The sequence below is a fragment of the Humulus lupulus genome, chromosome 2 (genome assembly GCF_963169125.1).
Source record: "Humulus lupulus chromosome 2, drHumLupu1.1, whole genome shotgun sequence".
In the NCBI taxonomy this organism is placed as follows: domain Eukaryota; kingdom Viridiplantae; phylum Streptophyta; class Magnoliopsida; order Rosales; family Cannabaceae; genus Humulus; species Humulus lupulus.
In genome coordinates, this window is record NC_084794.1 from 79890336 (window position 1) to 79905687 (window position 15352).

Below are 15352 nucleotides of genomic sequence, written 5' to 3' on the forward strand. Positions count from 1 at the left end.
AGAAAAACGCCATGATGGTGGTAATACTGGTCAAAGTTCTTCGCTTTAATAGTAAATTAGCATGGAATATATACAAGAAAGAGACAAAAATTATACCATCATATAGGAAAGTAAAATTATAAAAAATAAATAATGAATTGTAAGAGGCCACACACGCGTGACAGCATTACAGACAATCAGAGAGAAAGTCACATCCATACCAAATTTCATTTAACAATGTCCTCACCTATATTCACAAACTGTGATCATAATCATACACAAAGAGCAAAAACTTCAACTCAAGTTATAATGCCCGGCAGTCCATCTGGTTAGGAGGAGAGAGTCTCTCTGTCTTCTTTTTTTTTCCGAGTCAAATGTTCGACCCGAACTGTAATCTCAATAAATTTTCAAGGAAATAAACATCACCAGAACAACAATATATAATAACATTGTACTCATCAAAATTAAAAACATATAGCTACCATACCAAAGCCCCCGGCCCCGCCGTCGAAGTTCCTGTTCATCAAAATTCTAGCTTATGTTCCGTGGCGGACCCAGAAATTCATTAAAAGGAGAATTTTTTTTTTTTCAAAACAAATAATATAATATACTAAAAAATTAATTAAAATTTTGGAGATTACTTTTTTACCAGTAACGACTATCAAAATATCACAGGCATTACTTAAAAATAGTACACATTGTAATAAAATTTTAGCATAATAAATTAATTTTTCGGCTCGTCCATTTTAAGTTGTCATCGGCGAGATTTCATGTTTTGAAAATAATAGATAATAGGTTCATTATTAATAGTATTGAATACATCATTCTCAAGATACACAGTAATCCTATCTTTCAACCATTATCTCCTATTTTGTTGCACATTTGATTCTTTATAATGTTCATTGCAGATAATGTTCTTTCTAGTGACGGACCCAGGAATTGGTTAAAGTAGGGTATAAATTTTTTTTTCAAAACAAATAATATAATATGCTAAAAAATTAATTAAAATTTGGAGATACTTTTTACGAGTAACAACTATCAAGAAATCTCAAGCATTACTTAAAAATAGTACACATTGTCATGAAATTTTAGCATAATAAATCAATTTTTCAGCTCGTACATTTAAAATTGTCCTCGGCGGGATTTCATGTTTTGAAAGCGATGGATAATAGGCTCGTTATCAATAGCATTGAATACATCCTTCTCAAGGTACACAGTGAGGCTATCATTCAACCATTGATCTCCCATTTTATTGCGCATTATTTGATTCTTCACAATACTCATTGCAGATAATGCTCGTTCTACCGAAGTTGTTGCAACTAGAAGCGTTAATGTCAATTTAATAAGCAAATAAACCAATGGATATACCTTATCCTTTTTTATCTCAACTAGTTTCTTAGAAAGATCAACCATCCCTTTCAAAGCTGAAAACTTGATATGAGAATGCATATCATCAACATAGGTTTGAAGTTGATATTCTAGTACCTTTATTGTAACGCCCTAAACTCCAAGGAGCGTTACAGTGTGCATTTTAAACAGTGCTAAACTCGCTAATCGAGTCATTAGGCCATAATCGTGTAACTAAGTATGTTCTTTCCAGTGGCGGACCCAAGAATTGGTTAAAGTAGGGTATAAATTTTTTTTTCAAAACAAATAATATAATATGCTAAAAAATTAATTAAAATTTTGGAGATACTTTTTACGAGTAACAACTATCAAGAAATCTCAAGCATTACTTAAAAATAGTACACATTGTCATGAAATTTTAGCATAATAAATCAATTTTTCAGCTCGTACATTTAAAATTGTCCTCGGCGGGATTTCATGTTTTGAAAGCGATGGATAATAGGCTCGTTATCAATAGCATTGAATACATCCTTCTCAAGGTACACAGTGAGGCTATCATTCAACCATTGATCTCCCATTTTATTGCGCATTATTTGATTCTTCACAATACTCATTGCAGATAATGCTCGTTCTACCGAAGTTGTTGCAACTAGAAGCGTTAATGTCAATTTAATAAGCAAATAAACCAATGGATATACCTTATCCTTTTTTGTCTCAACTAGTTTCTTAGAAAGATCAACCATCCCTTTCAAAGCTGAAAACTTGATATGAGAACGCATATCATCAACATAGGTTTGAAGTTGATATTCTAGTACCTTTATTGTAACGCCCTAAACTCCAAGGAGCATTACAGTGTGCATTTTAAACAGTGCTAAACTCGCTAATCGAGTCATTAGGCCATAATCGTGTAACTAAGTATGTTCTTTCTAGTGGCGGACCCAGGAATTGGTTAAAGTAGGGTATAAATTTTTTTTTCAAAACAAATAATATAATATGCTAAAAAATTAATTAAAATTTTGGAGATACTTTTTACGAGTAACAACTATCAAGAAATCTCAAGCATTACTTAAAAATAGTACACATTGTCATGAAATTTTAGCATAATAAATCAATTTTTCAGCTCGTACATTTAAAATTGTCCTCGGCGGGATTTCATGTTTTGAAAGCGATGGATAATAGGCTCGTTATCAATAGCATTGAATACATCATTCTCAAGGTACACAGTGAGGCTATCATTCAACCATTGATCTCCCATTTTATTGCGCATTATTTGATTCTTCACAATACTCATTGCAGATAATGCTCGTTCTACCGAAGCTGTTGCAACTAGAAGCGTTAATGTCAATTTAATAAGCAAATAAACCAATGGATATACCTTATCCTTTTTTGTCTCAACTAGTTTCTTAGAAAGATCAACCATCCCTTTCAAAGCTGAAAACTTGATATGAGAACGCATATCATCAACATAGGTTTGAAGTTGATATTCTAGTACCTTTATTGTAACGCCCTAAACTCCAAGGAGCGTTACAGTGTGCATTTTAAACAGTGCTAAACTCGCTAATCGAGTCATTAGGCCATAATCGTGTAACTAAGTATGTTCTTTCTAGTGGCGGACCCAGGAATTGGTTAAAGTAGGGTATAAATTTTTTTTTCAAAACAAATAATATAATATGCTAAAAAATTAATTAAAATTTTGGAGATACTTTTTACGAGTAACAACTATCAAGAAATCTCAAGCATTACTTAAAAATAGTACACATTGTCATGAAATTTTAGCATAATAAATCAATTTTTCAGCTCGTACATTTAAAATTGTCCTCGGCGGGATTTCATGTTTTGAAAGCGATGGATAATAGGCTCATTATCCATAGCATTGAATACATCCTTCTCAAGGTACACAGTGAGGCTATCATTCAACCATTGATCTCCCATTTTATTGCGCATTATTTGATTCTTAACAATACTCATTGCAGATAATGCTCGTTCTACCGAAGCTGTTACAACTAGAAGCGTTAATGTCAATTTAATAAGCATATAAACCAATGGATATACCTTATCCTTTTTTGTCTCAACTAGTTTCTTAGAAAGATCAACCATCCCTTTCAAAGCTGAAAACTTGATATGAGAACGCATATCATCAACATAGGTTTGAAGTTGATATTCTAGTACCTTTATTGTAACGCCCTAAACTCCAAGGAGCGTTACAGTGTGCATTTTAAACAGTGCTAAACTCGCTAATCGAGTCATTAGGCCATAATCGTGTAACTAAGTATGTTCTTTCTAGTGGCGGACCCAGGAATTGGTTAAAGTAGGGTATAAAATTTTTTTTCAAAACAAATAATATAATATGCTAAAAAATTAATTAAAATTTTGGAGATACTTTTTACGAGTAACAACTATCAAGAAATCTCAAGCATTACTTAAAAATAGTACACATTGTCATGAAATTTTAGCATAATAAATCAATTTTTCAGCTCGTACATTTAAAATTGTCCTCGGCAGGATTTCATGTTTTGAAAGCGATGGATAATAGGCTCATTATCAATAGCATTGAATACATCATTCTCAAGGTACACAGTGAGGCTATCATTCAACCATTGATCTCCCATTTTATTGCGCATTATTTGATTCTTCACAATACTCATTGCAGATAATGCTCGTTCTACCGAAGCTGTTGCAACTAGAAGCGTTAATGTCAATTTAATAAGCAAATAAACCAATGGATATACCTTATCCTTTTTTGTCTCAACTAGTTTCTTAGAAAGATCAACCATCCCTTTCAGAGCTGAAAACTTGATATGAGAACGCATATCATCAACATAGGTTTGAAGTTGATATTCTAGTACATTTATTGTAACGCCCTAAACTTCAAGGAGTGTGACAGTGTGCATTTTAAACAGTGCTAAACTCGCTAATCGAGTCATTAGGCCATAATCGTGTAACTAAGTATGTTCTTTCTAGTGGCGGACCCAGGAATTGGTTAAAGTAGGGTATAAAATTTTTTTTCAAAACAAATAATATAATATGCTAAAAAATTAATTAAAATTTTGGAGATACTTTTTACGAGTAACAACTATCAAGGAATCTCAAGCATTACTTAAAAATAGTACACATTGTCTTGATAGCATAATAAATCAATTTTTCAGCTTGTACATTTAAAATTGTCCTCGGTGGGATTTCATGTTTTGAAAACGATGGATAATAGGCTCATTATCAATAGCATTGAATACATCCTTCTCAAGATACACAGTGAGGCTATCATTCAACCATTGATCTCCTATTTTATTGCGCATTATTTGATTCACAATGTTCATTGTAGATAATGCTCGTTCTACCGAAGCTGTTGCAACTGGAAGCATTAATGTCAATTTACACTACAAGAAAAAACAGTATTAATAACACTTAAAAACTGCTAACTAGGAGTATTGATAACGTTTCTGAAAATGCTAACATAGCCCCTGTTATTAAAAGTCTTGTCTTTTCTATAACAGTATTCGAATGTTATGTTCGATGTTATCTTAAACTATTCAATAACACATTTTTAGTTGCTATAATATTCAAATAATAACATTTAGTTAGAGTATTTGATTATAAATTTGGAGTTTAATCTTATATTTTATGCATAACACTTTTCCACTGTTACATTTAATTATTTTGATAGCATTTTTAGTTTGTTATATTATATAAATCATAACAATTTGTTATGCTTATAATATATTTCTAAATCATAACATATTAAAAGTCTAGTAATAAAATTTTGTTACTTTAGTGTGGATAATATATTTTAAATTTTATTTTGATAAGTATACTTATAAGGTTCTTTTTTTAATTAAAAGATTTTCATTATTGTATTTTGATAAAAAAAAAATCAAAATTAATCATAAAATGTAATTCTCAATAGATTGATAAACCACAAGTATTACATTAAACAATAACTAATTCAAACCATGAATATGTCTACTTCATGAGATCTTAGTTCTAACTTAAATTTGAAAGCATAACATAATAAAATTTTATAATCTTGAACATTTTTTACTTTAAAATGAAAAACAGAAACATTACAAGATACACAAAAGTAAATCATGCATGAAACTTGCTCTATCCTTCAATTCATCATCCAACCAAGTACTTGCTGCTGAAGTTGTTTGTTGCCATCTGAAGCTCTCTAAATATCAAAGTCTCCCTCATGATCTGCAACAATAATAGACCATAGCAATTTGGTTAAGGAAAGTTTCCATGATAATTAAAAATGAGATACCAAAAAACAATTTAAAATATACAAATGTAGCACAAAAATAAATAAAAAAAATTAAAAACCAAGAAAAAAAAAATTAAATATAAATTCAAATACCAAGGACTTTTTCTAGCCCACTTATAATGAATTTTACTTGCAAAGCATAGATTACTGACCTTATATTGCACGAGAACATCATTGTCCTTCATGGTTTCACGAACAATATTGCCATTTTCATCTTCCACTATGAGAACCTCTTTTGGCTTGGCCATACGAGAAATCATAAGCATTCTTAACTTTGACATTGGCTCAGCATATAATTGCCGTCGCTGCATCAGTTGTGATCCAAGGCCATCAACCATACCAGGTAACAAAGGCATTTGCTTATTCAGTATAAAACCACAGGCTAAAATAAGTATCTGTCCCATTACAAATTTCGAAAAAACAAATAACATATAAATAAAAAAGAATCACACAAACAAAGAGGAGATGGAAAGACAATTTCCTTAATAAGCAAAGGTTTGACATAATTCAAGAACAGAGATTACAGGTCACAAAATATTTGATGTCACAAAACTAAAGAAATTATATATTACTATCTCCAACCATTTAGACTACAAAAAGGAAAAGAAAAGAAACCTAACTGCTCTGAAGGTTCAAAAGACAATATTTATGGAAAACACAAATTGAAATGAAAATTACATATATATCATGGAAAACACAGAAATAAGAAACAAATCAACTAATTTTGTATCCGATATACAAAAGTAAACAGTAAACTGCAAGAGGAAAAAGATGATATGTGCAAGTGCAACCATATGAAAATAAAACAATCACACCAAAAACTATAAAATATCATCTGAAAGTAAACAATATACAAAAGTAAAACAGTAAACTGCAAGAGGAAAAAGATGATATGTGCAAGTGCAACCATATGAAAATAAAACAATCACACCAAAAACAATATAATATCATCTGAAAGTTAACATATTCACAATACCTGCAGCCCCATCATGTTTGCCGTTACAGCAGGATTATCCAAATTATGGTGTGCCTCAAATAGTTCCAACACAAACGAATTCCAAAAGTCTAAGCAAACCTGTTCCGGTCATAAAATGATTAAAACTCATTCCAATTTTAACAAATTTCACTTGTATGTTCGAGTCTAGACTACTAAAATATTGGTACCTTGAAAACTTCTGTGTCATCCACATATGAAATTTTGGTAAGATATTCAACACCCATGAGCAAAGCAGCTATGTTCTCTCCGGGAGTTTCCAGCACACGAATGTGAGACTGCACAAGGATAGAACGATGTAAATGTTGCAATGTATTTAAACAGCAACTTAATCTTTGAGATTTGACAAGGAAACAATGTGATTGTATATTATCTTATTAAATCCCTTAAGCAGTGAATGTTGCAAGGTATTTAAACAGCAACTTCAAATCTTTGATATTTGACAAGGAAACAATGTGATTCCATATTATCTTATTAAATCCCTTAAGCAGTGCCTTATTGACACATTAAGCCTGTTCTATACTTACAGCCATAAGAGGATGGCCATTGAGATATAAATATAACAAAACGTGGTAAATACTAAGATCAAGAAAGTATAAAGGGAAAAAAGAAAAAAACTTGCCTTATAAAATGAAGTGAAAAACAAAGCCAAATTCTGAATAAAAGCCTGCAGAATAGGTAAGTTAAAAAAAAAAGACATTGCCAGAAATAAACAATTATTGAGCGAACACATAAAAAATGGTCTTCATTAAATTTTGAAGCGCCAAAAACAACTTTACCTGCTCTTCGCTGGAACCAATTGCATAAGCCTCAGGAATGTTTGTATTAAGAGGAATCATGGTCTGACCAAAAGGAAGAAAAAAAAATATTAATAGCAACACAGGAACAAGACATACAATTAAATAAAAGAAAAAAATGGACAATGATGTGATGAGTAAGCCAACCAAAGATAGTACTACAATAAGCATTTCATTTCAGACCTACCTGTAACAGTTTCATGAATATGGTGTACATCTTAACGTACTGGGCATTGTAGAAATCTCCAAAATTAAGTGCTACAACCTAAACACCAGTGCAGTGAACTATGAGAACCAGGCACAGTTTTGAAGCAACTCTTAACTAAATCAACATACAAACACACCTCTGTCAAACACTGAAGAGTGAGATTCCGATACGATGGCATGGGGAAAAAATTCAGCAGCGTTTCAAGCTGTTACATAAACAAACACAATCAGAATTTTGCTCAAATGTACTTACTCTTTTAAGGAAGTTATTAAGTATTAAATTCAAAGGCAATACAACAACCATCTATCAAGCAAAGCACATACCAATGGAGACTCAAATATATATCCCAGGGGAATCCATGAGAGAAATGCGTGCAATGTGGAGAGTGTTGCACGTATAAGCTCAGTTCTTTGAGAGGCTGATAGTACATATAAGCATAGCTCATGAATGAGTTGAAATTCACTGCAACAACCAATCACATTATGTGTGAGAGATTGGAAAAATGCATAAACATATCATTACGGTAACATGTGACATGCCAATTAGAAAATAAAAGCCAAATATATGATGACTATGAACTGGCAGTACGTGACTATCAGTAGTCCAAGATAAGTGATCAGATCACTTGACTTTGTGGTGGCAGTTCACCCGGAAGACATTGTATCAAAATATGTGTATAATAGTGAATAAAAATAACTTAAAAAGTGCATAATGACTTCTCATCAAAGGATATCTAAAAGAACTGTCCTTAATATATATATAATTATAAGCAAATGATAAGTCTATAGAAGGAAAAAAAAAAGAGCACTCATGAAACATTACAATATAAAACATGAAATGCATCCCAAAATGAAATAAAAATAAAAAAAACATAAATTATCTACTTGTTCAATGATTGTTTAAGCTCCTTTATCTTACTTTGAGTCATCTCTCCTCTTGAGAAATCAAACACCTCTTCACTTAGAAGTTGAAGAAAACATATTCAAGTAATTAGTGCCAACTAATTCTCAATAGTTTAAGAGAGAGAGAGAGAAACCTTCAATATAGCCATGCAATTCTCACAAATTGTTTCACTAGTTTTAGCAGCTGAAACAAGATCAGGAGTAAAGCTTTGCCATCTTGCTGGCCAATCATGCTTCAAAATCTGTACATTAAACATAGAGGAAGCAAATTAGGGTTGATTATATAACTTCAAACAGAGATACAACTCACCAAACAAAGTAGCCCCACTTCAAACAAAGATACAACTCACCAAACAAAGTAGAAAAAACCAATTTGTCAAAATGAGAAAGTTGCAGGTGGGGAAGGGAACACAAAACTAGAAAGAAATGTATTTAATTTTTTGATTTTATAGAACTTCTTGCAATAAAATAATCTCGTGGCCTTAAAATGTATAAAGAAACAGAAAATCAAACTAGACCCAAATTTTAATATGTTTTACATGATTTGGGATTTGCTTTTCTATGATGTAACTAGCTAGCAAGAAAAATTATAGTAGTTTACTACTACTACTACTAATTTCAAGTAAATTTAAAAAGTTTGTATTATCACAGAGAAAACTAATCCAAAATACAATTTAGATCCTTTACCAAATAGGTGGTGGATTTCTTGATGGCATCCTAGCTAAAATACCCACCAATCAATTAATTTAAGAAATGGGATTTCTTGATGGCATCCAATCAAACAACCTAATAGCTTTATCAACTTCTCCATGTTTAGAAAACCCATAATTATAGAACTCTAAAATATAACATCTAACTTAGAACTTTCATCAAACTATTTTCTTGCTTCACTCAGAAACATACAAAAACAAAAATCATTAGCACATACTACAAATATGCAATCTGAATTCCAAAGTAAAAATCTTAGTCAAATGAAACTCATAAAATAGTTGGGAAATAGCCAAACTAGTCTTAAAATCAACTACGGTGGCAACAAATCATTCTGATGCTATGCAAAGCCAACATCTTTGAGCTAGATGATAGTTAATAAGTAGAAAATTAATTTTCATCTACTTGACAGTTTCAATCAAATCTCATCAGTCTCTCAGTGTTTTTCTTACACAGAAACTGAGATAAAAATTATCTAGATGTGATTAAAAATAAGAAAAGGATTCCTTAAAAAAAAAAAAAAACTTACCATGCCTTTCATTAAGATCACTAATAGTTGTCTTTTTGTCTAATTCTGATCAAGAGTCCAGTATTACAGTATATCTATAGACAATGAAGCTCAGGGAGGAGGTTTAAGCTCAGTATTACAGTATATCTATATTCGCTCAACTCTATAGACAAATATAACTCATAAAAGTATATCTCAGAAACAGTATTACATGTATATACCTGAGCGAATATAGAGTTGACTTCAGAAATTTATTCAAAAAAAAATCTTAATAAATGAAGACCTGATGCCGTGAGATACTGAGGTGTTGTGCCTACTGCTTGCTGCCATCTGGCTTTTGTGAAGCTTTGAGGTGTCCTTCCGAATTGATGCCATGACTAGTGAGGTGAGCTGCCTTGAAGACCTGGTGTCATGAGAATGCCTCTTGCTTTTTGTCTTCCATAAACCGAAAATCTTGGACTCTTGGAATATTTCTGTACACAACAAAAATAGCACAGAAAATTTTTAAAACAAAATTGTACTTAGAATAGTATTCAAAATATGAAAACTAACAACGGCTTCGAGTACTTGAACTAATTAAGGAAACGTTTCCATTGGTAGTCTTGAAAACAAAATCAAAACCAGACAAGAACAGAACAGAACAGAACATTGAGAAGAAAAAATAATACATAAAAAGATCTAATAACCACCCTTGAGATCGTTGACAACATCATAAGGAATGGGGGTGACAGTTTCCAACTGAGCTCCTTCGACCATGAAACCTGGCTTGGGACCCTCTGGCTGCCTCTTGGTGCTGATGGCCTCACCCTTCAACTTGGCCTCGGCCTTGAGCTTATCGTTCCTTAACTTTCTGTTTCTGAACTCCTCAGTGCATCTAGAGGGCTGGACATGCTCCTCACGAACATGAATCCTCTTCTTAATGATGCGGTTCCCAACCTGCTTGTTAACCTCCACGCCAATAGCGCGCTTGGTGATGTTCCAGACACGCCCAGTTCGGCCATGGTAGAACTTGTGGGGCATACCCTTGTGAATGGCCCCGTTAAACTTTCAAATCCATAAATCAACACCAAAAAAAATCAAAATTGACAGGCTCAGTTACCTTAGTTTACATATAAATCATACTTCATATATCATAAATTAAAAAAATGGGTTAAAGTTACCTTACTTCACATAATGGACAGACTCGGTTGCCCATCACCCATGGAGAAAAGGCCTCTGGTTCGCGCTAGGGAGAAGAAAGGGTCAAAGCACTTTGGGGAGCATCTGCTTCGCCCCTTATTGCGTCTTTTCATCATCGTCCCAAAGCCCTTTCTTGGGACCCTTCATCATTGATCCTTAGCACCCACATCTGAAAGACAATGAGAGAGAGATAGGTCGGTGAACGATGGTTCCAAACCAGAGAGAGCGAAAGAAATAGTCACTGTGAGTGGGATGAACGAGAGATTGAGAGAAGGCAAGAGATTGGAGTGTGTGTGGCTATTTTTAGAGGGAGAGAAAAAGAGACAGAGGGGAACACAGTTAGGGTTGATTTGTGAAGAAGAAGATACAAGAGAGAGAGAGAGAGAGATACTTTAGGGCTAATAGAATATTAGAGGGGGAGATGGAAAAGCTAGTGGCGGGCTGTAAAATTTTACTGTACCGAGCGCGCCTGATTTTTCTATTTAACCATAGCGTTTTTTAAAAATTGTCATTTTTAGGTGTTATATTAGGCTAAAATTCTTGTAGTGTTAATAAGAAAATAAACCAATGGATATACCTTATCCTTTTTTGTCTCAACTAGTTTCTTAGAAAGATCAACCATCCCTTTCAAAGCTGAAAACTTGATATGAGAACGCATATCATCAACATAGGTTTGAAGTTGATATTCTAGTACCTTTATTGTAACGCCCTAAACTCCAAGGACCGTTACGGTGTGCATTTTAAACAGTGCTAAACTCGCTAATCGAGTAATTTGGCCATAATCGTGTAACTAAGTATGATTAGCGGTTTAGGGTTAAAATTTTTGCTTAAGATATAATATTTCACTAAAATGTTTGCCATATACATTGGGATCCCAATAATATAATTTAAAGGTTTATTACAACAAAATATTTACAACCAGCCGACCTAAGCGGCAAAATAGGGTTTAACCCTAGTTCCTCTTTAAACCCTCGACCGTGGCGGTCGAGCAGCCGCATATGTACACATCGCCACCTAAGCTTTTCAACTCAAGGATGGTCTAGCTTTCTTTTGCCTTTACCTGCACCACATAGCACCCGTGAGCCGAAGCCCAGCAAGAAAACTCAATATGCTCATGAACAGTAATAACATGTCATCAAATCATAATGTGCATGCCTAGCATTAATAGCCTTAATCACACATGCAAATAAGTTCAAATAATGATGGTTGTGGGCCCTGCCCTCCTGTATGGATGACTATCAAGTCAATCCTAAACAGATGAGTGATTTACACTTGAGGTTCCGATAACCATGTTGGGGCTTATAGCGCTAATCAAATGAGTGACTGAGGAGTAAGTCACTAACATGGGTTTTGCAACCTTAGATGAGTGACTGATGAGTAAGTCACTAGTGTGAGTTCCGTACCCTTAGCCATGTGACGATACAGTCACCTGGGCCTTCTGGCCCTGGCTCTAAGTGACTAGTCATGGAACTAGGCAAGCGTTTTTAGTTTTCATCGAACTTGAGGTTGGTCCGACATTAATGTTCATGATGAGTCATTCAATGCAGATGTCGATTAGATCTAATCTTTTCGGCTCTGCATTCATGACGCTTATGCCGCTCCTAACTCATAGGTCAATAACACACGACCAGTGCTCAGTACTGTTGTCGAACTTGACTAGCAAGTCACAACTTCACAGTCATTCTGACTAATAAGTCAGTGCCATGCATGAGTAAGCAATGTTACTAGGCATATATCATATGTCAAATATCCAAATGTAGGGCATTCAGCATGCTTACTTAACAATTGCTAGCATAATTAGGATCATGCACAAACACAAAGACTCAAGCTCTAATCAATCTCATATTCAACATTCATGGCATGCCCTAACCACATGTTTCTCGTGCATCATATACTGGGTGAAGTTTTCTTACCTTTGGTCCAAGCACAGGTTATCAATAAATGAGCCACAAGCACGATCCTATTTCCAAGCCCCTAACGATAACCTAGTCACAACCAAACATAAACTCCCATCAATAAAATGAGTAATAAAAGTGTTACACCCAGTTTTCGAGACCAGAAATTATGACCTCGAAAGCTGGACTCGTCAAGTATGAGCTCGAGATATATAAAACACATGTTTAAGGTCAAACCTCCGAGGCAAGATGGAAATCTTGAAGACATGTAACCTCGAGATTCTTTCCAGGCTCAAAAGGCATAGCATTGGGATACATCCGTTACCGAGTGCCTTCAGATCGAATAGTCCGAGCTTAAAGAGTGCAGGCTCGAATCATGATAGCCTCGATAGAATTTATCTACTTCGAGCAGGTCTTGGAATAAGATGGCCAGTTCGTAACCTGTCTATAAACCTTGACTGATGCGATGTTGATTGCTGATCTCGGAGATTTGAATAATCATTTGATGTAACACGCATTGTACATTTAAAGATATTTATTGTTGTAGCGTCCCAACATTAAAGGGATATTAACAAGTCTGTTATCCATTTTCCTGGTCTTCAGAGGACGTTTCCTTGTATATAGGAGCTACAACATTTAATATCATTATTTAAATTAATAAGCAGGAGTATCTTCCCAAAATATGTAGGAATGAACTCTGAAAACTCTCTATAAATAGAGAGGTTATGAACACTTGTAAAGGACGGATCTTTTGCTATCTTGAGAGAAACTCTGGAGAATTCATCTCTGAAGGATTTCTATAAAACTCCAAGTCTTAATAAAATTGACTCGTGGACTAGGCAGAGTTAACTGCTGAACCACGTAAAACTCTTGTTGTTCTACCATATTATTTATCTGCGCCATAGTTCCTATTGCTTAATTGCTCTACATTTTAAGTTGACGAAAAACGGCATCAACAGTTTGGTGCTTTCATTGAGAGCCTTAAGCAATACAATCCCTGATTAGCTATGGCTGCAAATGATCAAAATATTCCTAAAGAAAACTATCCATGCCGCCCTGGGAAGCAGCCGATGAGGAATCCAGAACCAGAAGAGAGAAGTGAGTCCTCCGATTCTCGAGGACCCCCGGCACCTCCGGCTCCCAGGGATGATGAGGACATGTATTATAATCCTGAGCGGTATGTCCCCATTGTGAAATTCAACAACCGACAGTTAAGAAAACAGTTGGTTGAGGCCAATCAGCATAACAAGGAGCTGGCTAGATTAGCTGCGGAAGCGCAGGCGGCTCAGCCCCAACCTCCGCCTGAGGTCCAAGCCCAACCTCCTTGGGACATTCATGTTCCTCCCCGCAGGCCTCGTGGGCGACCTCACAAAAATGCTGCCACAAGAAGAACGGAGCAACCTCCACCACCGACAGAACAGCCTGCTCCCTCGAGGCCCCGAAGAAACACCCGGGCTAGAGCTCCAGTTAACTCAACCACTGAGTTACCAGTTGAAACTGGGAATAATCGAGCACATGCAGAGGCTCGAACTCAGAATCCTGGTAACACACAGAATGTTACCGAGCTGGCACAGGCAAACTCGGGACCATCCAGACCCCGAAATGGGTGGCAACCACCATCACCCATACGGTTCCCTCCATCGCCAATAAGATATCCCTCACCACCTCAGAGAAACACACAACCGACTCAGGGTGATAGGGAAAGGCGGGCTGGACGGAAGTAGGGGAATGGAGAAGCTGCTAGAGAACGGAGAGACGCCCAGCCTACGAGAAGCTAAATGTCTCGATCTCATACTGTAGAGATGAGGCAGCCTGAAAGGAATCCATCTCGAAACAATCATGCGACGAGCCTCGCCAGCGACGAATCAGGGGACACCAGATCAGTCAGTATGTATGATCAAGGACGCAGAAATACAGGGAACCAAAGGAACCACCCTGACCTGCGGGAACACCTAAATCAAAATCGGGGTAGTGGTAATCCCTCGAACCCAGACCTGAGAGATCGCCTAAATGGACGCAAGGATCCCATGCGAAGGCGCGAGCCTGGAATTGTGATCAACGATAACCAATTTCAGGCGAGACCCCCTGTGGATCCAGTTCAGGAAAGAATTGATCAACTGGAAAGAGCATTTAGGCTCTTACAGAATGAGTGAGGTCGGAATCAGGACGAAGATTCTGATGAGGAGCTCGAACCATTTGCTCCCCACATTTCCAACACTCTATTTCCTCAAGGGTTTCGGATTCCTCATGTCCCACCTTTTGAAGGAAAATCCGACCTGTACAGTCATTTAAGTACATTTAACACTATAATGAGAGCAAATAATGTGGGTTACGAGCTCAGATGCATGCTGTTTCCAGCATCGCTTACAGGACCAGCGAAAAACTGGTTTGAAAAATATAAGAGGCATTCAATCACTTCTTGGGATCAGTTGTCAAAAGATTTCAAGAAGCAATTTAGAGCCATGATCGGGATAAGGCTCGAGGCATCGGCCCTGACCAATGTTCGGCAATAACCAAATGAAATGCTAAAAAGCTACCTTACAAGATTCAATCTGGAAGTCGCCCGATCTCGGGATG

At 35.5% G+C, this 15352-nt stretch overlaps 3 protein-coding genes across 5 annotated transcripts; all 3 read right to left on the bottom strand.

Annotated features, from left to right (window-relative positions):
• Positions 1-3809: 3809 nt before the first annotated feature.
• On the bottom strand, positions 3810-4136 carry LOC133814442 (uncharacterized). The gene has a single exon (XM_062247400.1). It carries the CDS (start codon positions 4134-4136, stop codon positions 3810-3812), a length of 327 nt encoding a protein of 108 aa, XP_062103384.1.
• A 1064-nt stretch (positions 4137-5200) lies between these two features.
• LOC133818085 (protein EXPORTIN 1A-like) lies at positions 5201-8569 on the bottom strand. Of its 2 annotated transcripts, none has more exons than XM_062250783.1 (10): positions 8468-8569; positions 7907-8045; positions 7720-7788; positions 7563-7640; positions 7358-7420; positions 7201-7245; positions 6749-6856; positions 6561-6659; positions 5737-5979; positions 5201-5517 (listed from the first exon to the last, which is right to left on the bottom strand). In XM_062250783.1, exons 1-10 carry the CDS (start codon positions 8509-8511, stop codon positions 5440-5442), a joined length of 966 nt encoding a protein of 321 aa, XP_062106767.1. In that variant the 5' UTR covers positions 8512-8569; the 3' UTR covers positions 5201-5439. The 2 variants fall into 2 exon arrangements, with proteins under 2 accessions (XP_062106767.1, XP_062106768.1); XM_062250784.1 differs by having other exon boundaries at positions 5737-5943; positions 8468-8568.
• A 37-nt stretch (positions 8570-8606) lies between these two features.
• LOC133818086 (large ribosomal subunit protein eL21x/eL21w-like) lies at positions 8607-11241 on the bottom strand. 2 transcript variants are annotated; one of them, XM_062250785.1, is made up of 4 exons: positions 10867-11241; positions 10391-10745; positions 9985-10174; positions 8607-8727 (listed from the first exon to the last, which is right to left on the bottom strand). In XM_062250785.1, exons 1-4 carry the CDS (start codon positions 10894-10896, stop codon positions 8721-8723), a joined length of 582 nt encoding a protein of 193 aa, XP_062106769.1. In that variant the 5' UTR covers positions 10897-11241; the 3' UTR covers positions 8607-8720. The 2 variants fall into 2 exon arrangements, with proteins under 2 accessions (XP_062106769.1, XP_062106770.1); XM_062250786.1 differs by having other exon boundaries at positions 8608-8727; positions 10862-11238.
• Between the last annotated feature and the right edge of the window lie 4111 nt (positions 11242-15352).